The sequence below is a fragment of the Sprattus sprattus genome, assembly GCF_963457725.1.
Source record: "Sprattus sprattus genome assembly, chromosome: 3".
Lineage (NCBI taxonomy): Eukaryota > Metazoa > Chordata > Actinopteri > Clupeiformes > Clupeidae > Sprattus > Sprattus sprattus.
Window position 1 is genome coordinate 3,289,758 of NC_137922.1, and position 27,929 is coordinate 3,317,686.

Genomic DNA, 27,929 nt, shown 5'->3' on the forward strand with positions numbered 1-27,929 from the left:
TACATGTATTATAGTATGTATGGAGCAATGTCAGTGAGTGTGCATGGGTATGAGAAGTACCGGCCACAACAACTTGCATAGTCATCGCATATTGAAGGAGCAATATGATGTACTATGAAAGATAATATTCATCCAGTCTTGTAAAATTACAGTTATTTTTGTCTGACAGTGCCGTTCATGTCGTTTCACAGTTCACACTTTATTCAAAGCAAGCAGCAATTGTTGCCTAATGGTTTGGAACCCATTTTGTAGCTGTTCTATTTGTCATGGCGACCTGTTGTTCCATCGACTGTAAACCCATCTTCAGACTTAGAAGAATGCAATGTGTAGACCTGCCATAACTATGAAGAGATAGTGGGTCCATCTCAATTCTCTTAAAATGTTGTCTTACTACCTTCCTCTCTTAAATAAGAGAAGGAGGGACCGTCCCAATTTGCTTAATTTTTTTTCGGGGTTATAGGATACCTTAAAATACGTCACATAACGGTCATGTTAGTGTCTCCCAATGTTCATCAACATTCTGCTTTTGCCCTTTCTTAGAGTTTTTTTTTTAATTATAATTTAAGGGCAGGTGAAAAGTATGAAACAAACAAATAAATGCCCTCAAATATTAAATAGCTTCAAATCAGTAATTACAGTATACAAAAAGGTAAATTCAAAGCATTGGGTTGTGAAGCAATCAGAATCAAATCATTTCTGAGTCTCTTTTTTTCTCGCTAACAAAAAAAAACATTTTATACCACTAGCAGTGGAAATACATTAGTGAATTAGACACTTTGAGTGTCTGTTTCTGTTTTCGTAGTGGTAATGAGAGATTGGTAGGCCTACTGGTAATAGGAGACTGATACCAGTTACTGGAAATATTTGCACAGAGCAGGGAACTCCAGTCACGCACATATCTGAGCATACAAGTTAATGTTGCAAAATGGTGTGTGTGTGTGTGTGTGTGTGTGTGTGTGAAAGTGACAGAGAGAGAGATACGAAGGGTTGGTTTGTTTGTATGATACTATGTCTGTTCAGTCCCCTATTTTATGTCAAATTAAGTTATTTCAGGGGGTGTTTGAAAAGGATCTTTAACTTTTGACATAATTACAATACCACCCATTAAGGTTTTGTGCCTCCATCTAGACCTTATCTGCCATGCTCTGTAGGGTGGCCAGATGTGGGGTGAGTAGTACGTTTAGGTAGGGACAATGTGGAACATGTTACCACTGCTGAGGGGTAACCTTAAAGTTTGCTTTAATGTCTAACTGAATAAGAAGCATTTTATTATGCCTTTTGGTTCATAAACACCTACTTTTTCCTTAAATCAATTCCACAGCACACCAGTTAGGCCATAACATATACAAGCTTAACATTTTTCTATAAAGATATGATGAGCCATGATGTCGCCTGGTAGTTTGTGAAAGTTTGTGAAAGTTTGTTTTTTGTGACGTGTAAGAGGAATTCTTCAGCCCCACGTGACATCTGCTCAGTTTGATTGACCACCTTCACTGCTTTCTTCTCAGCCTCTGGATGAAAGTGAGGCTTTTAGAAAAGCTAAGAAGAAATCAGGGACACAACATCAATATGTGGGATCGGGGATAAAAGAGGATGCTGTGCAGTACAACGCAAAGCGGGACACCTGGTCACCCTAATGCTTTGCCATTGCACACTGTATTTTTTTTTTTTATGTATATATTGTGCGTGTTTGTGTCAGAAATGTACGTTTCTGTCTCTGTCACAACATTTGGAACATATAGTGCTATGTTTAATTACAAATTTTGGTGTACTGTTGCTTAATTATTGCTGAATTTGTCAGCTAAACTGTGGCTCGGCTGGAAGGTGTGTTTGGCTTTTGTTTAAGCAGTCTCAGTGACCTAACTATAACAGAAAGATGATATATCCTTTGAAATGAATTCCTCACGGATGTCAGTATTTGTGTTTGTCATTGAGCCGTACACCCTTCTCTTCATTTTGATAAACATGTTTACTCAGATGACATACGCCTTGTCCAAAATGGCTATAAAAGAAGCTGTCGCTTCTAATTGTCATCAGTTTCCAGAAGCTGCAAGTCAAATTCTTATCAGAAGGTGAGTACTTATCCACAGCCTCTCTACACTTCTACCAAAGAGTTTGGACTTTTTCAAGTGTATGCTGAACTTATTGGCGTGTTTATGTGTGTGTTTGTGTTTTCTAGATATACCAAGTGTAACAATGGGGATTCTGCCCATTCTCTCGATCCTTTACGCTCTGGTTGCCGTGAACATGGCAACAGGTAAGTGATACAAATATTGGGGTTCCTATCCGGATTTGGGGTATTTCTGTTTTTTTTTTATGCAGAGTTTATACAGAACCTTGCCTATATAGATATGTAGATCTCTTCACTCAGTAGTCTGACGTTCTCACCGAAAGAAACTTGAAACCGAATTACACATTTAGACCCACGATTATATTCGTTCATTTGAGAAAATATGTGTGGAGACTATCAAGTATGTGTGTATAGAGCATATTGTATATGTAAGTATGACCAAGGCATTGTGTACTGTCACAATCACTGTTATTATCCATATAAATCATTTGTATTACTGCTAAGAACGACATTATAAGAAATCATTATGGGAAATTATAGGAAATTAATAACATACAGCCAAGGTTCTATAAACAACAGATCTATAACTGATATTGACTCGGGATATCATTACTCATATATCATTACATTGTCACACTGTCTGTCTGTCGTCTCTTTGTACTTGTCATAGCGATAGGGTTCATAGGTGCGGTGGCCCCAGCTCAGCCTAACACTCTAGGTATGTTAGAGACGTCTTAACCCATTTACAGGCACATATGCATGAAGATATTCTTCATTGTTCAACTGCAATGATTGACATGATTATTAACACACATACATTTTCTATTTATCCGTTGCTAACTGAGCTGATTTGGGTGGATTTTGCAAGCTCTCAATGTCTTTGAATTTGATGTCTTATTCCATGCAGAGTTGTCGAAGAAGATGGACGACACTCTTAACGGTGCCTTGGCCAAAAGTGAGGATATTGCCTCTGACAATCCAGGTGAGATCCTCTGAAACTGGGGTTCACATCATGCCCCTACTGTACAATATGTTGTCGTGATACTATCCTGTGTACCACTTTTCAGTGATGTGGGTTTTGTAGTTTTTGAGTGATGTGAGTGACTGACTCTTGTCTGTGTGTTGCTAGTGGAGAAGCAGGAGGAGGAAGTGGCTGATGCCCTGGGAGATGATGACGAGAAAGCTGAGGCTAAGGATGCTGCTGCTGACACTCCAGGTGGGTTCTTCTGAAACCAGTTGCATCTTTGACCCTATTCACTAGAGCAAGTCAACATTTGCATTACGCTACTGTAGTAATGGTGAGATATCTGTAAATATACAGCACTCTTGTTCAGCACAGTGCTTTCTTGGAGTCCCACACAAGTTTTGACTGTTTTGCGCTGTTATCTGTGCAGAGCATGCTGGCTTTGACTTGGAAGTGACTGATGCTCTTGAGGATGACACTGCAGGTGAGTTCTTGTGTGTCCAGCTGTGTTGACGCCATGACCCAGGTTCCCTCTTGAGATCCTAGTGTTTGCCTGTGCCTCTGTTGTCATGGACTTTCTGTAGAATTTAGATCTCTAATTCTATAGAGAGCTTTCAGAGAACACAAATGATGAAGAAACACTATATAAACAGCTAAATGAAAAACAGTAACAAATAGTTTCACCACCCACACCGGTAGCCCAAGTGGATCAGTAAATGTGTTGAGGGGAAAACATTTGATCTGCATTTTTTATATTCCAAAACTCAGTCTGTGCAATTTGCTGGGTGGCTATGGCAAGGCATTCATCTGAACTGTGAGTGTTCTGTGTGTGCAGAGGTGGATGAGTTGCAGGGGGAGGACAGTGAAGCCCTGGATGGTGATGAAGATGTTGCAGCCGAGAATCACGAGACCCCTGCTGACGCTCCAGGTGGGTCCCTCTCTGACCACATGCATGGGCAGTAAGACTGTGGGGTGGAGCTCTCTACAAATGAAATGTTTGTTGTGCAGTTTCCTGTGTCCACTCTGGTGAGTTGAGAAGAGCTGTTCTGAAGTGGGTTTTTTAAGCAGCATTCTTTGTTGTGATTTCTCTGCAGCCCCAGCGGAGTTGGAAGAGGCTTTGAGTAAGGCACTTACTTCCGGTGAGTTCCCATGGTACCAGTAGTGAAGACATTTTTCTAGGATTTGTCCTGTCCCAAACTGCAATTATACAGTAGTTATACATGCACTGTTTTGTGTTCATATCTCTGTGGTGCCAGCTGATTCCAAGGGTTCCATTGAGAAGAGGGTTGTAGGTGGTAGTGTATCCTCATGGTCCCTCTGGCGTTGGCAGGTAACTGACATACAATCAACAGGACATGTGTCTACAGTACTCTCTCTCTTTCCCACCTCCCTGTAGGACAGATAGATCTGGTAACACCACTTTTCTTCTCAGGTCTCTCTCCAGTACAAGTCTGGGTGTAGTAAGTGGCGCCACACCTGTGGAGGGTTTCTGGTCAAGAGGAACTGGGTGATGACTGCAGCTCACTGTGTGGATAGGTACGGCATTTTAGCTATAGCAGAGACTCTGAGCAGCGCCAAGGGCTCCTTTGTTTTAATCTGGCACTCCTCGTCACTCGTAGTTATGCTGATGCACTTTCAATGAGAGTCATCTTTTATGTTCGTTGAATTCACTGTAAATTCATTATGGACTGAGTTTGGTTTTTGCCTATGTGGTACCACAGTCGTAGGACATATCGCGTGGTCGCTGGTGAGCGTGCCCTCAACAGCAGGAACGGCAGAGAGCAGTACCTAAGTGTTTACCGCATCTACCGCCACCCTAGTTGGAATAAAAGAGTGGCTTCTGGGTCAGTACTACTGGTTCTCAAGATTCACCACTAAATACTGTTTGTTCCAATTCTACCTATGTACTGTCTAGAAACACTAACCCTCCACACCTCCGCCCCCAGCAATGACATTGCCCTGCTGCGCCTCCGCACATACGCTACAGTGAACCGCTACGTGCAGCTGGCCGTACTGCCTCCAGCCAATCAGGGGCTCAGTACCCGAACCACGTGCTATGTCTCCGGCTGGGGACGTACATCAAGTAAGTGTGCTGCTGGTCTTGTCATATTGGAATATACCGATAACATGTGATGTCACAGTATAATACACCATGGGTAACAGTATTTAGATGGATGGTTAGTATAATGCTTTGTGTACATATAACAGTGCCATCACAACATGTCAATGTGCTGCAACTGATAATTGATAAATGCTGTGCTATTCTAAACTATATTACTTATGGAATATAGGTTACATGCAGTGCAGTGCAACGAGTGCACTGTTCACAAGACTCACAAGTTTTCTTTCTGTTATAGCGGTTTAACCTTCCAATAGATACACCAGCTATTTCTGACCTCTTACATGATAATATATATACAAATATTCTTTACATTCTTTTTTTTATTCCCGTGTGCAGCCAGAGGCAGTATCTCAAACCAGTTGAGGTATGCCCACCTGAAGGTCGTCAGCTATAGCACGTGTAGAAACCGCTACTGGTGGGGAACCAAAGTAAAGAGCAACATGATTTGCGCTGGAGGAAACGGCCGTCAAGCAGGATGCTCTGTAAGTGTTCCCTCTCACAGATTTCATTCACATGAAATGTAATTCTGTTTGCAGATGAAGAATTTCAGATAGCGGCATCTTTTGACTGGTTTGACACAGTGGTCAACGTGTTCGCTTCACTTTCTGGGGGGTAGTGCACATGACGTAAAAGCTGCTGGGTGGGATAGATTTATAGTGAAAGCAATGCATGTTTGTCAGTTATTCTGCTTGTCAGTGTGTGTTCTTTTCAATTTACCTATTTAACATCAAGTTGATGAGTTGAAGACAGCAGCTTATGTAGAAGTAACATGTAACTACCACAGCAATTATTAAGGGTCTTATTAGTAAAATTAGTAATCTTCCTTACCAATTTCACATCAAACTATGGCTGAATCACATTGACCCTATGTACTATTATGCACTGCCCATTAAAGGCGCATACAAGATCCCTGTTGTTTGTCCTGTTGCTGTAGGGAGACTCTGGTGGTCCTCTGAACTGCTGGGTGGGCAGGAAATATGTTGTCCACGGAATAACCAGCTTCGTCTCCAGCCGTGGATGTAACGTCGCGAGAAAGCCAACTGTGTTCACTCGTGTGTCTGCCCACATGTGCTGGATCAGGAGTGTAAGCCCTTGATTACATGCATCACCCCCTACACACATATACACACATACACACACACTCACACAGTTTTGAGTATGTACATAGTGCATGCTAGACATTCAGTTGTTTTGCAGGACTTGAGTGCTTGTTGTATGTTAATTGCTCTGTATGTTTGACCTTTGATCTCACCCCTTTTTTCCTCCTCAGCGTATTGGAGCTTAAGTCCGATATGAAGACGACTCTGAAAGAAGACCAGTCTCTCTGTTCTGGTTCCCTCTCACTTAATTTCATTATGTAGAGAAGTAGCAATAAAACTTTCATTTCACTGCATCTCCTTGTTGTGTGCTTCTTCCTTTGAATGGAGTTTTGGTTAAAGTAGCAGAAAGGGGTTTTGGTCTAAAAAAAAAGTGTGCACAGCACAGCTGCCACTTATACACTGATATATTGATTCAGCTGCCACTTATACACTGATATATTGATTCAGCTGCCACTTATACACTGATATATTGATTCAGCTGCCACTTATACACTGATATATTGATTCAGCTGCCACTTATACACTGATATATTGATTCAGCTGGCTAGTACGCTCACAGGTGTCTATTGATGCCGTAGTGTCTTTTTCGCAGGGTGGTCTGTTTCAGACCACGCATGTACATAGTGCATTGCCTGGGTGGCTAGTGGGAAAAACAAGTGTTTATCTGTCCTATATGACCATATACAATCAAAAAAGATTTGAAGGTGATACCAAGAGCATTTGCCAATGAAAGCAATCTTCACAAAGTGGCAAATTGCTGCCCCTTTTTTTTTTTTTTAAATAGTGGTCTGTATGGGGGGGGGGGGGGGGCTACAGAGAGAAAAATTATACAGGGGTGTGTCAATACATCGTTTCAATTTTCTACTCACCACTAGTTACACTTTGGTTAGTAATGAAAGCTTACATTACTTTACCCTTCTTTCATACTAATTTTATTCGGAAGAAAGTAAATATATATAACATATATATAAATATATAATACAATAATGTTAACAGCACTATAGAACCTAGTGTGAGGCAAACTGATGCCAAATGCAGTCATAGAAAGGGTTGCCTTCACTGCATCATAATTGCTAACCACTTTTTTTCTTTTCTGAAAGTGATTATACTATTTTAGTGATTATACTTGTAGCTGACCCTGATGTATCAGCTGTCAAGATATGGCCAAGGTTCATAGACATTTCAATTGCACATATTTATGTATTATTGTCATTTACAATTCGTGATTTAATCTGTTGTTGTGCAAACATAATATGCATTTGGTGGTGGGTTCAGGAATTTGTGCATTAGTCTGGTGACCCTTTGACCCTTTGCGACATGTGACCTCACCTATATGACCTGGAAGTGCGAGGGCAAATGCTACTTGAAAGACTGAGAAAACACGCACGCACGCAACACATTCGCAATAAGTTAAGCTAATCTACTGCTGGTTTCCAGGCGAACACGGTAATACTAACCTCTCTACATTATGTTTTAAATGGAATGTATTTGTTTGCAATGTTATATGTAAACTTGGGGTTTGTTTGTTTGTTTGTTGATTGTTTGTTTGTTCGTTTGTTCTGTCTAGTTTTCACGGTGTCCCAGACAATAAAGTATGAGAAGAGTTGGACATCAGTATGATGCGTGGTCCTGTTAATTAGACAAAATCAGCGGGTAGTTACAATACTGATTGTTTGTTTTTTGGCTCCAACCTTCAGTGTCAGTGGATTGCTGTTCAACATCCCAAAGTGATCTGAAATGATCTCATACCACCTTCACCATTAAGTCCTTGGCTAATCGACATTAGTCTTACCACTTCAATGTATAATCCCTTGCACATGTGCAAAAAAGGGAAATGTGAATGTTCATGCTGTCCTGCCAATTGGTTTGGACTTAATCAGAGTACATAGTGCTTATGCCATTAACAAAGAGTCACAATTAGCATTGATAGCTTCAGAGCAGAATTAAGATCCTCTGTAGGTGTACAATTCTTTCTTATGGTCCCATTGTGTTTATCAATGATGGCAGTTATCAATGATGGCAGTCAGTTTACCTGATGCAAAACCCCAGGGGCGGAGATCCCATTTCATTGCAGGGGGGGACAATACATGGGAACATTTCAAAGAATAATTCCGGGGGGGGGGGGACATGAAAAAAATTGCTGTCACGAGAGCTAGCATAACTTAGATGCTAAATACCGAATTTTCTAATAACAGTGACAAACAGAAATTCGACGTCAGTTTTAAATTCTCTAAACGGCAATACATGTCCTAACACACAACATCTACTCACAGACAAATAATGTTGAAAGTTCAAACGCGTACCAAGGCTCTTCAAGGAGGAATTCAGCTGCATGCAAATTCATGTCTTCTCTAGTGCCCTGCGCAGCCGTGTGGAGTCCATGAGCCGTTCATTGAGTTAAAACTAATAAAATCAGGTCAAGTTCCCGTGATAATCTCCAAGAGGTCCACTGATATGAAACGAGATGGTTCAACCAATATATATAGAACTTGTTGTCTCACAATATCTCACTTATGGTGAGAAAAACTCACTTTCATTAATCCAGCCTGATTTTTGCTTAGCCTACTACCTTGATCTACTTCTTTTTATTCAGACTTTACATAACTTTCATGACCAAAAATATAAATTGGCCAGCGATTTAATTCGTTTTTTGGTTCATAAATGAATGTAGGATGGTCGGAGCAACGCCTCATGGGAAATGCCTTTATCCAGTGAAAGTAGGGAAATGACTGACCGGCTGTCAGAAAGAGAGAAAGGTGAGAGAGAGCAGGTGAAGCGGACCTGATGGAAACAATGAATGTAGACATATTCTCGTATTTATTATTGTTTTATTTGTTCCAATTCGGAGGCTGTAGAATCAATTGCACACTGGGTTAAGCATTGGTTACCATCCAGCGACCCGGGTTCGCATCCCGACTCCAGTGACTTTGTTATAAAAAATTATACAGGGGTGTGTCAATACATCGTTTCAATTTTCAACTCACCACTAGTTACACTTTGGTTAGTAGTGACAGCTAACATTACTTTACCCTTCTTTCATACTAATTTTATTTGGAACAAAGTAAATAATGTATTATGTACATATCAATGATGGCAGTAATCAATGATGGCAGTCAGTTAACCTGATGCAAAACCCCTATAGTTGTCATCCAAACTTCTTACAGTGTTAGATATACATTGGTATTAGATAGTCCAAGGTGGGTACTATTATCCTTTTTATTCAAGACAGTAGGAAATCAGAATCTCACCTTCAAATATCTCAGCTGAATCTCACTACACCTTCATGACATTTTGACCCATGAATGCATTGGGTAGACTTTGAAACATATCAACATTCTTGAGGCTATTTCAACTTGGCTTTCGGTGCCTTATGAGGGTGCCTTTGGGCCTCATTTATAAAACGTTGCGTAGAAACCATCCTACATTTTGTCTAAGACATTTCCTGAAATGAGCGTAAGTGAGATCCACAGTAAACAGACGTACACACAAAAAACACGTGTACGCCAATCCTTCGGTTATAAATCACAAATGGTAGTGAAATTGTGCGCAACTGAATCTCCGCCCTCAAAACGCCCCTATTTAATCTAATCAGCATATTATTAATGCACAAACAGAGCGCATCCTCAATGCACACACTCTCTGTGACAGTGGCAAGCAAGAAAGAAACATGTAAACAGAAGAATTAAAGTGAGGCTGACATCGACGTTCTGCTGATGGAAGAGCAGATGCGGGCCAAAACATCGTTAGAAAGCCTGTCTGGTGGCGTAATGGCAAAAGCAAAGTATGTGACATGTAGAAGGCACGTCTCCGAAGCACCAGCGGCCGCAACTGTCGCACGAGCAGCACCAGAAGGTGCATCTGCGGCAGCAGCACCTGCTGCTCCAGCATCGGAGTCTCGCCGGCCATCGCCACCTTCCCTTAGGCATGCCTTTGCTGTGCTCCATTACCAACCGCGCACGGGCATGTGCTGTATTAAAGTGGTCTTCCTAGGCTGTTTGAGTGTGCGCAATCTGGATGAAAATACATTGGAACCCTGTTTTACGCAGGAAATCCTCTTACACATTTTGCTGTTCCTGAGCACTGTATGGAAATCTAATAAATTACGGGCATATATAGTGATAATACTGCGAAGAACATCGGGCAAAATTCTGCTAAATGAATTCCAATTTCTCATCGGAAAGTTCCTGTAGCCAGGAATCCAAGAACAGACAAAACCTGAACGTGTATGGCCTGGTTGCATCTGGTGCGCCTCTGTAGACGAGAGGCTATTTGGGCACAACGCTCTCGACAAGCTGTAGGCCTACCTGCTTATCAGCCATACATCATCCTGTGTCAAAAAGTGTGCGCGATCACGGAAAAACCCTTTCTCTCCTTATTGCGCAGTTGGCAATATCATCTAACAACGCCAATGCAGCTATATCTCCTAATGAAAACTAAGCCACTATTAGACTTTCTATAGGCTATAGATTGAGCGAAATGTTTTACACTTGTGAAATTAAAACGGAATACCTATAGACGTGAATCTCATTCATGTGTGAATTGTTCTAATAGTTTAATTGATTTTATTGAGCGAAACATTAGCCCTAATGGTGACGGTGGTGCACGATGATGATAATGAAACTGCGTGTCGGCGCTTTGAGTTCTAAATCCCTGCAGTACTCCAGTATTGCCACAAGGAAATGTACTTACACGAACTAAAACCAGACGTAGAGATACGTCCTTTTCTACGTCTAAGACGGTTTTTATAAATCTGTACTTAGACGTGGATTTGATCGCACGCACAGTCTAAGATCAATTCTGTGCGTAAGTACGTTTTATAAATGAGGCCCATTGACTGCTTGCACCAGAATAAAGCCTTGTCTATTCATACATGAAGTATGTGGACACACTGGGACATCCTCTTTTAAAAATGAACCATGGTGGTGTCATTTAGGCACCCTGATGTAGAAGAATCTTGACAAGGCTGCAGCTCGATGTGCCGTCAGTCAAAACTTTGAAACTTGTCTTATTCTTTTATCTACATTTTACTATCTCTGGTGTTAATTCACAGGAGGTGGCTTTGTATGTTTGAAAGTCTTATGGAGTATGCTTTTAGGACTGCCATAGAGACAAGGAACTCTCTTACAGGTCTATCAGGTATCTCAGGTCTTTCAATTTTTGTGCAAACCCATACCAATTTTACACATACTCTTGCGGTTAGCAATTGTCATTCAGTACATTCATTTGCACTGACCCAATGAATGCTCCTAAGGGTCTATGCACATAATTAGTTGGCCTTGGCCTTTTCCTTTCCATCTCTGTGCTTATTTTGCACTCGACAATCAACAAATTCCCCATCCCCCAACACTGTCAATCGTACTGAAGTTAAGACTAAACCAATTCACCTTGCCATTGGTGACACATAATCGTTCAGTATTACCTATTTGTATAAGCCATTTCACACAATTCAGAAAAACAAAAAACGTGCAGGAATTATAGGCCAGTAATTATAATATTATGAATGTGTGTTTTTTGCAAGAAAGTCAAGGTGTGACTGACTTAAGCCCACTTATTGTTTTAGAGTATTGCTCTATAGCCTACAGTGGATCCCCCCGTCCCCCCACTTATCGGTTCCAGTTGGGAGACCCAGAGGTGAGCTTTTCCCCCGCGCTCCCTCCCCTTCCCCCTTTTCACACATAGACGGCACCTTCTTAGCAAGCAGGGGCACAAGCTAAGTCGTGCCGCCCCCCACGTGACTTGAAAAAGTGCCGCCCCGGGCGACTGCCTGAGTCGCCCGTGCCTAAAACCTCCGCTGGTAACAGAAGACATGCAAGTTTCTTACTATTTACAAAGAGGATAATAATGAACACAATGTCTCAAGATTGTGTTCCACCTCATGTCCACTGAACTGAGGTAGACGAACAAGAATATCATTCAAGCATACAAACATGTGCCTGCACACGTACACACACATTTCCAACTTTAGCTTCTCACATCGGGCAATAAATTGATCGATTGATATTTTAGCATATTACTAACAATACAGTGTGTGTGTGTGTGTGTGTGTGTGTGTGTGTGTGTGTGTGTGTGTGAGAGAGAGAGAGAGAGAGAGAGAGAGAGATCATCGATAATTGACGACTTCTTGGACTTGTGTACCTCACAAATTATGTTGCATTGCTCTCATAATCATTTTGGTTTAACATTTCTATCTTGCAATAGCTTAATCTCTGATAAAACTTGCCATCTCCTCTGGACTACTATGGATTGTTGCATTGGTGTTAGAGTCGCTTTTTCATGATTCTTTCTAAAGTTGTTTTATGTTTTTCACTAAAAAGGTGGATTTATGACTTTGGGATACAAGGGTCACCTGATCTGGACTAAAACCTCAAATGGTTTAATTGACTTTAAAGAACCAAACCCATCCAGAGAGAGAAACAGAGAGAGAGACAGAGAGAGAAGCAGATGGGTCGAATCTGAATTTCATGCAGTAGAGATGATATACCTTGAGGAACTGGATATGGATTCACGGATGTCTATATTTGTACTTGTCATTGGATCATGTGTAGCAGGACGGATAAAAGCTGACACAGTCTGCTTACTTCTCCCCGTCCGTCTTATTTTCACGTAATTAGGTGGCAATCTGTCAGTCTGCCTAGCCCCTATAAATTAACAACCAGGTGCCAACTCTGCATGCATCGTACTCCACGATACCTGCTGCGTCAAGCTCAGGTCCACTAGTTAGTGGCAGTAGCTTTGCCATGTTTGGTTGGGTCCGTGTTAAATCCTGTTTCACTCCGAGTTGGATTGTACGCTCGTTGTGTGCTACAGACAGGTAGCGAACGCATAGTCGCTACCTCTGTCATGCTGCGTTCCGTGCCTTATGGATGTTCGGAATTGGCCTGGGTGGTTTGACGCCTCTGCTGTTTTGCTGGGAGTGTTCTGCTGCTAGCTCGGTTTGCTTATTGTCACTGTTTGCTGTTCGTCTTCGTGCTTCACGTCTTGTCCTCCCAAGCAGCTGCTATTCGCAAGAGCTGCTGCTGCGCTCGTGTGTGTGTCTTTTTTTAACTGCTACTGTTAGCCACCATTACATTTTCAAGGTGGCTGGTAACTAGTCACTTTCATTTTTATGATGTGTAATGAGTTCATTATGGGAAAGTTCACTAATGAAGTTTGTATTGACAGAAGGATCACAATTGTACCTGCTAATTCCAGGTCTTTCTGAAGCTCTCTACAAGTGGTCCTTGGCTCTTGGACAACTCTTCTGATAATTATGATAGTTATTTTCACTCCTCTGTCAGAAATCTTGCAAGGAGGACCAGTTTGTGGTGAAATGATCTTTCCCCTTCCGGATTATGGCCCCAACAGTCTTTACTGGAACATTCAGAAGTTTAGAAATGCATCCATTACCAATGCCAACAGTAAGTTTTGCAACAATAAGGTTGCAAAGGTCTTGCAAAGGTCTTTTCATTTACTCAACATGAGATGTTTCTTGTGTGAGACCTTGGTAATTAGACACCTTTCATCAGTTGGGACTGAAACAGCTGATATTAATTTGCACTGACAAGGGGCCAGATTGCTTTCTAATTACTAATAGATTTCAGCTGTTGTCTTGGCTTTCCAATATCTCTTTCTTCATGTGTTCAATCATTTTTTCACTGTGTCATTTCACATTATTACACATAACTTCATTTCTGAACTAATTTGTTTGGGTGTCTTTGTATGTATGGGTGACTAGGGTTATTACCAACATCTGGTGAACAATTCATGTCAACAGCACCTTTGGAAATATAATTACTGAGAAAAATGGTGATGCTGTAAGTAGTGAACAAGGTACATAGAGTGAGTTAATGGGTTTGATCATCAATATGAATTTCATTGTTTATATCCGGTACCGTCTTTGAGGTAAACACATTGAAACACATGTTAGCTTTGTGTTATTGAATAACACATTTAACAATCTTAAACAGATTAATCCTGAGAAAAATAACACTTACTGTTCCATTGTACAATGCTGCCATTACTGACAGTCCATCATGCATGTTTCTGTTTAGGTTGCAGGCACTGGATTGAATTGAAATGTTTGTCTTGTCAGAGTTGACGGGAGACAATTAAAATTGTCTTGGCAAGTGGTTTTACAGTATAACAATTACTTGAATACAATGTAGTAATTCTTACCGAACCTGTTAGTATTTAACTGTCTGAAATACTTAAATTGTTAAATCCCGTCCTGCCTCTTAGTTATGTTTTCTTTATTTTTGTCGTTTATTCTTCTGTTCAATTCAGCGTTGCAGATGGAATTTTTTAACTGGGGGGGACGCTAACACCGCCTAATCAGCTGTGCAGAGTTATTAACTGATGATTGTCGCCTTACGTAGGGAGAGTGGTGGGGACGGATCGGGGTGACTATGAATCTGGGGGGGAATCTGTCCCCAGTGCTATCTGCGCCCCTGATCATTCCCTTTTCAACCATTGTGTTACTGTAGTTGACTGGTCACTGTCATTTTTATGATTAGTTCATTATGGGAATGGTCACAAGTGAAGTTTGTATTAACAGAAGGATCACAATTGTACCTGCTAATTCCAGGTCTTTCTGGAGCTCGACAGAAGTGGTCCTAGGCTCTTGGACAAATCCTCTCATAATTCTTTTAATTCGTCTGTCAGAAATCTTGCATGGAGGACCTAGTCGTTGACAGTTTAAGGTGAAATTATGCTCTTTCCCCTTCCGGATATGGCCCCAACAGTGCTAACTGGAACATTCAGAAGTTTAGAAATGCGTCCATAAGCAATGTCAACAGTATGTTTTGCAACAAGGTGTTGCGAGACCTCTTTGCTAGTGTATTTAGCTAGTGTATCCCTGCCTCTCTTTACCAGTTTGTCTTAGTTACCTCCAATCATTCCAACAATCTCCGGACGGACTCCGGACTGCTGCTCGTCAACTTCGTCAAAGCATCCAGAGGATCATTACTCTTGCATGTACATGGAAACCCAAACTTTCTGCTTAAGTTTGATTTTTGATTTGAATTAATGCAATCAATTAATGTATGCAAAATATGATCAAATTGTATATATTATAAAACTTTATAGAAAGGTTTATAGGTCATGCTTTCTACATTACCTATTATATACGTGTCATTTAATATCATTTCAGTCTTATTGCTTTTTGTGTGTTATCCAGTGTTGAGGACTTTTAATGTAAACTGTTTTGACATTTTAAATTTAAATATTTTTTTTCCTGGCAAATTGTGTCCTTCCCAGGTTCATCTTTTGCTTGTTGAGGAAGAATGAAACTCATCTTTGCTCTTATGGCCATCCTTCCCTTGGCCTTTCCCTCAGAGGGAAAGGATATCTTGGTCAAGAATGGAGGTCAGTGGGGCGATTGGGGTGAGATGGAGATGTGTCCCGAATCTTATCGTGCTGTTGGCTTTCGTCTTAAGGTGAGTGCTTTGTTGCCCTTATATGGGGGGGGACTAAAACAAAAACTAACACACATAAAAATGTAATTGTGTACTGAACCCAACAATTATAAGCTCATGTAAGTAAAAGTTTTGTGTTGTTCATTACTATATCATAAAGTATAATTGTATTATTTAAAGTGTGATACAGTTCATACATTTCAGCACACGACTGACAAAGCTTTTTACAAATGAAAGTATGCTCAACTTAGTTGTGTGGGTACCACTTTACAATAAGACTCCATTATAAATGGTTTATAAATAGGTTATTAATTAGGTTGTAAACCCTTTGTAAGTCATTAATGAGCCCTTATAAGTGAGTTATAAACACAGTTTGTATACGTCGATGCAGGCTCACTATTTGGGAAGATCCCCATCTTGGCAACCCACTGTCTATCCCTTAACTTGCTCTACTAGCCCAATTGCACACTCCCTTCCATTCTTGTATCTGTTACTAGAGATTAAACCCCAGGAGGGGGGCTTACAACGTGCCCCCCCCCCCCCCCCCCCCCCAAAAGAAAAATTACAATAAGGCTCCATTTTGCCAGTTATAAATGTTTGTAACTGATTACTAGATGATGATGTGTTTCACACTTTACAATAAGGCTCAGTTTTGCCAGTTATAAATGTTAGATGTTAGTAACTGATTAATAAAGGGTGATTTGTTGTGTAATGAGTAGTAAGCAGTAACTTGATCTTGGATGGATGGACACTTTATTAATCCAGAGGGAAATTTTAGGACATCCAGTAGCATCCAGACACAACATCCACAAATCACATCCACATAGGAGGAACACCTTCAAAAGTAAAGTTTGGGGTTTATTCTCTAGTAACAGATACAAGAATGGTAGGGAGTGTGCAATTGGGCTAGTAGAGCAAGTTAAGGGATAGACAGTGGGTTGCCAAGATGGGGATCTTCCCAAATAGTGAGCCCGCATCGATGTATAAAAACTGTTTATAACTCATTTATAAGGGCTTATTAATGACTTGCAAAGGGTTAACAACCTAATTAATAACATATTTATAAACCATTTATACACCAATTATAATGGAGTCTTATTGTAAAGTGGTACCGTTGTGTGAAAGGAGTTATCAGAGGCAGCGGAAAAGACTAGCATGGGAATGTCTTAGTCCGCAATTCTATTCCAATACACTGTCAAATTACGCTAGTGGTGTGTTCTGTGTGTGTGTGTTCAAAACAACGCTGGTGTTCATACACAGTCCTGTCTCTGTAACTGGGAAACAAATAAAGTGGCTTGGAATTCCAGCCAACGTTGTCAGGGCCGGTGAGGCCAGGTAAAAGAAGTGAACTCAACAGCAGACAAAGGAACTTTAGAAGAGTAATTTAATAAGGAGAAGCAGTCAGGCAAGTAGGCAACAGAAAAGTCAAGGTAAGGTTCAGGCAAAATCCAGTCGTCAAAAACAGGCAGAGAGGTTGGTACACAGGTAGGCAAAAACACAGGCAGCAGTACAAAAGGGACTAGGCTTGACTCACGTGGTATTACAAAAGAGGTTGGCAACAGATTGGCAGATGGGCAAAAGTCTCCAAAACACTAGGCAAAGAACAGAGTCCAAAAACAGGCATGGGTCGAGAACAGGCTTGATAGGTAGTCCAGTGGTAGTCTCTCCAACAAGGCTCAGGATAACGACGCAACAATTTGACACTGAATGTCAGTCCTGGTGTGCTTTTAAAGCTGTGCAAACAAGGGGAGTGGAGTCAGGTGTGGCAGAGCATTCACCAGTGATTGGGTGCCTCGCTTGTCAGTCAGGAGACAGGGCAGAGGGAAAACCTGGCACGGAGCACCTGGAACAGCACTGATACTCCAGATCACAGACTACAGAGGGCGTGAACCAGTCCGGGCTGTGACAAACGTATACTATTTTTTTTCTTTCGCTTAACAAATGACGGATGCTGGATGAACTGCACATTCATGATATCATATTACCTCTCTTGACTGCTTCCACCATTGCCCTTTCGGTTGTTTGGTTGCTCCATAAGGTGGAACGCTCTCTAGGCATTGGAGATGACACTGCACTCAATGGGATCGAACTCCAGTGTCGAGACAAAGAAAACCAGCACACCACCATAAGTTCATCCGAAGGAGGGTAAATTCATAATCTGTAGTCAATTTCATTTGAGGCTATCATCTGATAATCAAATATCATTTATTTAAATAATGTCTTGTGTATTTTAAAGATGGGGGAGTTTGACCAAATACCAGGATTGTGGCTCTGCATATCTTGTGTCCTTCAAGCTCCGTGTGGAACGTCCCCAAAGACTAGGAGATGACACCGCTGCCAACAACATCCAGTTCAGCTGCAGTGATAGAAAGAGTCTGACTGGTTATGGCATGCCCTGGGGTGACTGGGGGCGGCAGAGTGGTCGGTGCTCTAAGGGTATCTGTGGCATTATGACCAAGGTGGAGAAACCACAGGGCACTGGAGATGACACTGCCCTGAATGATGTCAGATTTAGATGCTGTGAGTGAAGTAACCTGGATGAGGATGATGCCGTACAATGAAAAGCTGTACCTCAGCAGTTAACAGTAGCTTTCTGGTTTATAGATCAACAGTAGGTGCCCTCTCTCAATTGGCTGTCTGACTGGTTCTACAGTAAAATGCTGTTCATTTTTGTTTGTGTCATCCTCTTCAATTCTATCAATAAAGAGTCTGAAGCATTAACCAATCTGATTTACACTGCACTACATTTGTTGCACTAATGATTGATAAGGCATTGATGTCATGGAAGATTTTGACTGAATGCTTTGCTAGTGTGAATCAAACTATTGTTATTTTCACACCCAATCGGAATGGGCTTCTATGAGTCATCATTAAGGCGAGACATGGCAGGTGAATAGGGTAAAACATTTAAATACAAGGGATCACCATGAAACTTTACCAGTTGATTACATACATCATTACAAGAAAAAAATGTATTACAAGTTTTTGAATTTTGCATATTTAATTATGCTAATTAGGCTGGATCTCATTAAATATGCAAGTTTTTGCATATATTTCAGGTACATGAATCTTAAACTGTGATAAAGCCAGAACCAAAATTCTTTTTTTGTTTTGTTCATATATCAAATGACAAAAAATACTCAGATGGATTTTAGGATATCTGCTTTTATGACCTGGGAAATCAAAATATACTATCCGTGGCCTTAAAAACCCTATTTTCACCATGATTTCCAGGTAAAATGACTCATAAATCTGGCCAGGAACAATTTATAAATAAATCCATCTGTAGATGTCTTCATAACATGCTATGTGTGAAACTGGGAAGTGTGGTGTACCTAGGTTCTACATAGGCTGAGAAATGTGTACCTAAAAATGAAAAAACACTAATTTTGAGAAAACCGCATTTAAAGACAACACGTGGGGCACTGAGCGAATCACGTTAGCAGAAAAGCGCCGTCAGCCAATGAATCCCTTCAGAAAGTCAGGATTGGTTGCTGAAAAGAAAGAAAATGCCCATATTTGGATTACACAGCCTTCTGATCGAGGCTCATAGCTTTAAAGTCATTCCAGACATGAAAGATGTCGTGTAAAAAGACGAAACGCTGAACGTGGTTCAAGGGAGAATTCTTGGTAAAGTTAGGAGAAAATGGATGCCGCGGCTGAACTAAATGCAGTGAAACAGACACTTAAATGTGTAATTTTGACGTTTTCTTTATGGTAGTATGAAAGATAACAAGTTAAAGAGGCAAACTAGCCCAAAATCTCAAATTTGACCAGGGCATGATAAAAAATCGATATTTCACCTGCCGTGTCTCGCCTTAACTTCATTAACATAACAGAAATGACACCAAGACAACTTAACTTTTTTTTTTTTATTAACTGGTTCAATGCTGTAAGAAATGAATGAGGTTTCTTTATTTCCGATGCAGCAATCTTTATTCCAGTAATGTGCAGTGACGAAGCAGCCTTAGGCTACTCCGGATTCAGCATGGTAGCACTGAATAACAAGCATTCACAATTCTAGGCATATATACTGTTTTAAGACCACTCCTAGGCCTCTAATGTAAATGAGCTAGGCTTGTAATGCAAACAGGTCTGGCAACCTTTTGTTGTGGTATATGATAATCTGGTTTCTCTGTCTGAGATGGTTCTCAATGGCCTCCCCCATTCCCATACTATGATTAATTGCAGTCACTCACACCTCAGTTTGCTTCCTGACCCCAGGTGTCTGAGGAAATCCAGTGTGGGACTTTCTCTTTGTGACCATGATAAGATAACCATTTTGGGTATTCTGCTGGTGGTCACAGCAGCTGCTTGATCATGAATCTTACAGTCCACCCCTTGATGCTATGAAGCCATACATAGCATCAAATCAACTTTCTTTCTCAGAGTCACATCTTTCACAGAGTTGTCCAGTGGCGGGTGATGTCCTGCCTTAGGTTGCCCCCTCTGTGGCCATTAGGGAGTCTTACCCGTCATTGGACTCATCACCCTCGCATACACTGGTCATCTCCCAGCCCCAATAGGTAACTTATCAGGGGGTCTTTCTGTAATTTGATACTATAAGATAAATATCTTTTATCGGGTTTGGAGAAGCATTTGAGAACCACCACAGCCAATGAGACAGTCTAAGATAATTGAGCAAAACACAAAGGCATCTGACATCCTAAACACAAGTAAATATAAATGTAAATGGTCCCAATTGCTATCAAACATCAAAGCATACATCTTCTTTTCATCTTTTCGTGTTTGTTCGTGTGTGTGTGTGTGTGTGTGTGTCTGTGTTTTGTGGGTTCGTTCGGGTAAGGATATGCCCCCAGTGGTGGATATGCATATTTGTCCTGGGGAAAATCACTTTATCAAATTTCAGAGAAGACGCTCTCTGATTCTCTCTGTCAGTGCGGGCACATGATGGCAGCACTCCGATCCTATCCGATTCTCTCCATGGGGTCTCCATGGGGGGTTAACTGCTCTATCTCAAAGCACATGGAAGTGACAAAACTAGATCAGTTCAAATCAAATGCGGAATGTTTACATCTGCTACCGTTGATTATACAGTAAATACGTTGTGAAATGAAACAAAACCGTTGATTATACAGTAAATACGTTGTGAAATGAAACAAAAACACACCACAGTTAAAGTTGTATTAGTATTGATTGATTCACATCGATATGAATGGATTACATGACTAACAACGGGTGGAAAAGTAATAAGAAAATATTTGTTCACTGAATTAGCGCGTTCTGTCCCAAACAGTTGCGTTCCAGTTTCTAAGTTTCACTTTCGCTTTCAGTATTTCAACGTGAATGAGAGGGAGCACAAGAACTGAGCGTCTAGCAGCGTTTATCATATCATATACATTATATATGATGCATGTATATGTCTGTGGGCACGATCTCAAGCACGTGCAAAAGTTGTTGTTGTCCAATTTGAATCAGATACGAGAGACACATGCGCGCCCAGTCCAATTACCAGCGGAATCGAATCGTGTGTCTGGGGGTTTACATCGGAGTCCAGTCGGACTCAAGTTGGACACAATGAATCTAGTTCTGGGGAGTCACATGTGTCCAATATCCAATTTAAATCGGACTGAAATCGGAAATTGGACGCATGTGTCCACACTGATTGTCTTTCTTGTCCATGCACTCTATTGAGTGTGCCTTTCACCTTTCAGCAGATGAAGCTCTGAAAAGTGTCGAGATCTTTGATTGTCCATTGGGTTGCTTTCTTTATTGTCTTCATCAGTTGTGGTCCATTTCATTCCATCAGTCAATCTCTTAAGGTACATCTCTGGGCTTGTGTATGGTCTCAGGTCCTTTGGATTCCTGGTCTGTAGAAACCTGTTGTGTGGTGGCCGTCTGGATTTTTCTTGTTGGTCCCAGTTATGCTTTGTGGTGGCCCTTGTCCACACCTCAAGCCTCTGGTCACCCCAAATGGACTCCGGTCCCACAGGTTCCATTTCCACAAGTGGTATCCCTTTACATTGGGTTAGTCATCTGGTGTCTGAAATTTTATATAAAAGAAAAGAAATAATGTTGCCCCCCCCTTTCCCGACAAGAATTTCCACACATCAAACATGTATCAACAACACAAACATAATCAAAACACAACATAAAAACAGGATTACAAATATAAACTCCCCCCCTTTTTGATACAGCACACATTTTCAAAGTGTGCTACTATCAGCATCATTTGGAATCCCAATGTTTTGGCTGCTTGTGTCTGAGTAACAGCCATTCTCTTCAAGCAGTGATTTGTCTGGCCAGGTGTTAATAGGTTCCTCTTGTGGTCTATTGTCTTGATGCAATGTCAGTTGACTCTGTAGACTATGTACTTTGTGAAATAGTTCTTGATAGTTGTCCCTTGTTGTCTGTGAAGAGTTACAACTTCTGGCTATGTGTCCACTCTTTCCACAAGAAAAACAAACAACATTCCGTTTTTCTGATCTGTTCTGATTTCTGCAGTTCCTTGCTATGTGTCCCTCTTCTCCACATGAATGACAGTCAATGCCTTGATGTCTTCCCACTCTGTCTTGGCAATGTCTTGCAATGTGACCCTGTTCTCCACATGCATAACAAACATAGTGTTCCTACCTTCCCCCACTACCAGGGCAGTGTCTTGCAATGTGCCCATCTTCTCCACATGAATAGCATATAACACCCACTGGATTGCTTCTCCTGAAGCCATTACGTCTGTGTTGCCAACTAGACAAACTGGTTTCTGGCCCTCTTTGTCTCCTGTTCTGCTGGGCAAGCTTACATCCTACAACTGTAGCGGGGTGTGATTTCTTAGAAGTGGCTTGATTGTTGTAAAATTGTGTCATTTTAGCAATAATTTCGTCATAGCCTGAAGGGCAGGCCAGACTAAGCCGATTTTCATACTTTTGCGGAAAATAACTTGACAAACTGGCCTCCCGGCCAGATAAATCTGCCATTTGGAGCGTTACTTTCCGTCAAGGTTAGAATCCCCTCTCCAGAGTGGGAAGGTTGCAATCTACCCTGCTATCAGGGCCTGTCTGGCCGCAAATCGGGTTTGAATCCGCGAATCTGCCCACACAGCAAAAGGACACCGCAGCGGATCCGCCGGGGAGGTGTCGCGGGTTCCGCAACGGACCCGCGAAACAGACCCGTATCGGGGTCCACTTGCACAGTCTAATAGATCCGGTACGGAGGCGGAAGTGGAGCCCGCATTGGCTCCGCACTGTATCCGGTCCGCATCCGTGCTTACCTCGAGGACCCGCCGTGGCTCCGCACTGTATTCGGTCCGCATCCGTGCATACCTCGCGGACCCGCCGTGGCTCCGCACTGTATCCGGTCCGCATCCGTGCATACCTCGCGGACCCGTCGTGGCACCGCACTGAATCCGATCCGCATCCGCGCTTAACACCTTATTACCTCCGCGGAGGTGGAGGTATATTGTACATATTCTTTTGTTTAGTAGCCTAGCCTACATTCATTGTGAGATTATGTCAAAACCTATTCCTAGAGAACCCTGTAGCCTAATGTAGATAATGAAAGTAGGAATATTTGTTTATATTATACCCTCATCTTCAAACAGCATCGAAATAGCCTATATTTAGTGCTATATAATAATAATAATAATAATAATAATAATAATAATAGGCCTAGGACGTTGCAGACATCAAATAGCTTGCATATTCAACTTCAATGAAATGCTGCGCTACAAACAGTCTAAGTTGTCTCCTTATTCTACTTTGCCCTGTTTCTACAATTTGCATTATATCTGTCCATAAGCACAGCTTAACTATCATAAAATGAATAACTGATGAATGACGAGAAGTGCAATAAAAAAGTTTATTCAACAGTTGATTTAGTCAGGCGATTCGATTTAATAGGCTATTCCGTGTGTGGGGACTCAAGTGCGGACGGCACGGCACGTCTTCTCGTGGCCCGATCCCCAGTGAGATTGAACCACCTTATAATGTGTCGCGTGACCTCAGCCTCCGTAGCGGACCGTGTCAGAGCGTTTTTTCTGACTGCACCTGTAATCAAACAGACAGATTGTATGTTTATGAAAACCAAAAAAGACGACTTACACAAAAAACCATTCCCAAATCAACACTACACTAGATAACTCACATGGTCATTTACAACACATTAGGCGGGTCCTGTCCCAAGTGTAACCGGTGGCTTGTTCACTCTGCGTTGTGTTGTGCTGGCAAGCGGACACACGACTCTGTTTTGAATATTTATTGTTCTGGAAGACAGCAGTTGACAAGGCAGTGAGAATCCTACCCTCTTCCTTAGAATTAAGAGACAGGGCATACAACCACACAAGCCACGAACAGCAAATACAAACTTAACAGTCTGCCCTCAAAAAGTCCTTCACGAAAACTCGCGAACTTCCGTTACACAAGGCTAGGGGAGTAGCCTAGCCCCACACCAAAACCATACCATAAATGCTAGCGAAACCTAGCATGACAAGCTAACTAAACAAAATGAGTGTACAAACAAATCGGAATATAAACGAAACAATGACACACCTGGAAGACAGCAGTTGACAAGGCACTGAGAATCCTACCCTACAATAAATAACAATAGCATACATAAATATCAATACATTACAATGCTAGTCATTACCAACCTCTTAGCCCCCAAGTTAACTAGTCACAGGCTTATCCTATACCATGTGACAATAGCAAACTAATATATAATATGCACCGAATTAAACAAGTCACCACCACAATAATAATGTATAAGTGTAGACCCTGGACCCTCCTGTGTGATCGGCCCCTAAGTAATCTGCTGTCCATCTCGCTTGAAAGACACGCAATGCGGGGCGCATTAAATCGCCGCCAGATGCATCTAGATTATAATGCTAATTCCCTCGAGTGAATACGCTAAAATTGTAGCCTAACTACTACTACCATAGCATACAAGCTCATTGACTAATATTCACCCTACTTTATTGACCGAAAAACCAGTACCAGCGAAATGATCAGCTTGATGTATAGTTTGCATTGCAAACGTGAACATTAACACATTCACTAGCAATAACTTGCAAAATGTTGCAATCGCACCTAGCAGCTACATGCCGCTACCATAGGCTACATATGAGTAACTCATTAAAACAGACCAGACCTAATAACAATGTGTTTTTTTAATCACTCTACCATAACATATTCTGCCGAAATTGCTATCCCATTTTAAATCAAATAGCTTCAGCCTCACATGATCATCACATCAGCTAATAGTCTGATGCATAAATGGTATGATACAATATCAAACAATATTATTTACACAGCATTAATATACATGATGATTAAAAAAAAAAAAACACACAAAGGCAAATGTTTACTGTGAATCTCGCAATATATCAATAAATCAATACACTTACTTAAGAGGGCTCAGCTCAATGGTATAGGCTACTTCAAAGAAAATCTGGAAGCAATGAGAGGCGGCAAATAAAAATTCCACTGATATGGGCTCTGATATGTAGCCACGGCCGTTACAGCCGTTAAGGCGCGTCCGCGTTCGTGGATCCGATCCTGATCCTCTTGGCGGAGCCAAAACGGTCCTCAAACGCGCGTCCGGCCCCCGGATCAGATGTGGGTCCGCTCAGGAGCTGCTGTTCGATAGCAACATTTACTGCGCCGGCCGGAGGCGGCGCTGATCCGTCCTACGGCATCAAAACGAATGTGACAGTCACGCGGGTTTGGCGATTCGAATGCGGATCCGCGTTTGAGTCTCCTGCTGTGTGGGTGATGACGTAATTATCCCACGTGAACGCTGGAAGCTGTCAAGTAGTCACGTACATCTTCCCAATCGCAATAAAAACAAAAAAATTTAAGTCTTCTGTTCTGTTTATGGCTGGCTAACGACGATCTAAGAAGGGCACGTTTTATTCACTGAGTTACCAAAGCAGTCTTCTTTATGGGGACTAATTTACACTGCACTGAATTACACAACTAATATTACCAGATACATATAATAGTGGACATTACACTAGGCAACATGGATCTCATTCATATCTCATCCAGTCGAAATCTTAGCAGGATTGAACACATCTTTATTACAGCGTATCAACATAAGAACAGAACATAGCTAAATCTCCGCTTAGCGTGCTAATCACTACTAATAGCACTAGAAGGTAGCCCAAAATGTGGTATTTAATACACACAATCTATCACAGTAGCAACTTCATGAAAACCCTTACTTTCATTAGGTATGCACATAATGCATCACATACAGGTCGAACAATGATGATTTAAGCATAGGAAATGTATAAGGCACAGTATGGTCAACTACTTGGCGACAAACTGAACTGTCACCAACTTAACTTTGTAACTTGTCGTCTTCTTCTACGAGTCTTCTTCTCCATTTCCGGTAGCACCCTTCACAGCGCCACCAACAGGCCTTGCATATGTACTACAGCATATTCACCAGTTTCAATGGGTGTGTGTGGCCGTAGAACAGCGCAGCACAGCTTTGTCTGGCAGCGATTGACTAAACCCGAATACGTTCCGGAAAGTATGAAAATCGGCTTAGTCTGGCCTTACTCTGAGAGATGAGTCACAAACATTTCTATGGCAGAGCGAGTCTGGGGATCACTCTTGTTGATCAAAGCATATTTATAGCCAATATCCTCAGTCATGATGTCAGGGTTACCACTGTACGTCGTGAAAGCTTCCAGTAACCTATGTGCAAAAGCTGCGGGATGTTCTCCTTTTGTCATTGCCACCTCTGCTAACTTCTCTGGATTGACAGATGCAATCCCCAAAACCTCCAGTAGTGCTTTTTTTCGGTCCTGATTATTTCCCATCCTATTCTTCACTTTATCTGTCAAGGCTCTTGATAATGTAGATGGAAGGCACAGGCTCAACACAACACAAGCATCAAAATCTGTCAATCTGTATATGTCCACGCAGTTCTCCAGACTGGATAGAAATTCTACAGGATCCTGTGTCCCAGGTTCAAATATTCCCACACTCTGTACCACTACTGCTAACTCTGAGGGGCTAAGCCATTTTATGGTGTGTGACATAACCTCCTCACTTGCTCCATTCCGCACAATGGTGGAGTTAATTGGTGCCATTGGGTACTTTACCGTGACACCTGAATATTGGCATTGACTATCCTGTGAACCTGACTGTTTCTTGCAACATTCCTCATTGACGGCATTGCTGCTGTCAATATCAGATGTGCTAATGGAGAACTGGCTAACCCTATGTACCACCAAATCTAACTCACCTGACAACACTTCCACTGATGATTTCAACAAGTTGTTTTTAGCCATGAGAGTTTCCATTTCTTTCTGCAACTGCCCATTTTCTCTTTTCAAAAGCGTTTCAGTAATCTGAAGATTTTCTATGTGTGCCAAGCCGTCATTAAGACGTGATAAGAGTGAATTATTCTCTTCTTTCAGTAGGTCTCTCTTTGCTTCTACGTCGTCTAATCTTTTCTTGGTCACTTTGTATGTGGCAAGAAGTCCTTGAAGGGCATTTGCAACTTTCCCTTTTTTGTGTTTTGGTATCTTGGAATAATCTTCGAACCGGGACCCTGCCCACTCGTAGGGCTTATCCTCTGCGTTCTCTATTCCGTCAAATATTCCATGCGAACCGTGTTTCCTGATGTATTGAACAATAATATCTTCCATTCTAAAGTTAAAACAAAAAAAACTAACAACAACAATCTCCGTTTTATGTCAATCAATCTTGGTATTTTGCTTCTTATGTCACGTATTGGCTAGGCTATGACGTTTCCGTCCTCAACAATGAAATAGCGCCTTTCAACAGTCAACCGCACAATTGAAATTCAAATGATTTATCTTTCCCGTTAAGTCGGATCCTATCACAAGCTTATGGATTTGTGCCGTAAAATCTGAATGTATGTCTATGATGCTTCATGTTCAACTACTGGCTATTATCCAGACAATTTATGCCACAATTCGTCGGGCTGACTACTACACTAGTTTCTCACACTCACCAATACACCGGTTAATAATTATGCCTCTGTCCGTCAGGCACAACAGTATGTGTTCTTGAAATTGCTTTAGGCAACAGGACTTAGTGCCTAAACCACACTACTTTTCAGCTACTTGTTTCAGTTACTTCAAAAAAAAATGTTTTCACAGTCTGGCCTTTGTTTCAATTACTTTAGGTTTTCTGATACAATTCTATTACCACACTACTTCGGGCTGATTCAGTTACTTTAGAAAAACTGCACAGAGCTAACCCACAGCCAGACACCTCCTGCTTATTAATGGAATAAAGACATGAAACAGATCATTTCTATTCTTAAACCTCCTTTCTAGGTTGTT

The 27,929-nt window shown here is 41.4% G+C and overlaps 1 protein-coding gene across 1 annotated transcript; it reads left to right on the forward strand.

Annotated features, from left to right (window-relative positions):
* Positions 1–15,517: 15,517 nt before the first annotated feature.
* LOC308363168 (vitelline membrane outer layer protein 1 homolog) lies at positions 15,518–18,177 on the forward strand (the record flags this gene model as incomplete). The annotated part of the gene is made up of 3 exons (XM_080835953.1): positions 15,518–15,670; positions 17,688–17,794; positions 17,886–18,177. 3 exons carry the CDS (start codon positions 15,518–15,520, stop codon positions 18,175–18,177), a joined length of 552 nt encoding a protein of 183 aa, XP_080692079.1.
* Between the last annotated feature and the right edge of the window lie 9,752 nt (positions 18,178–27,929).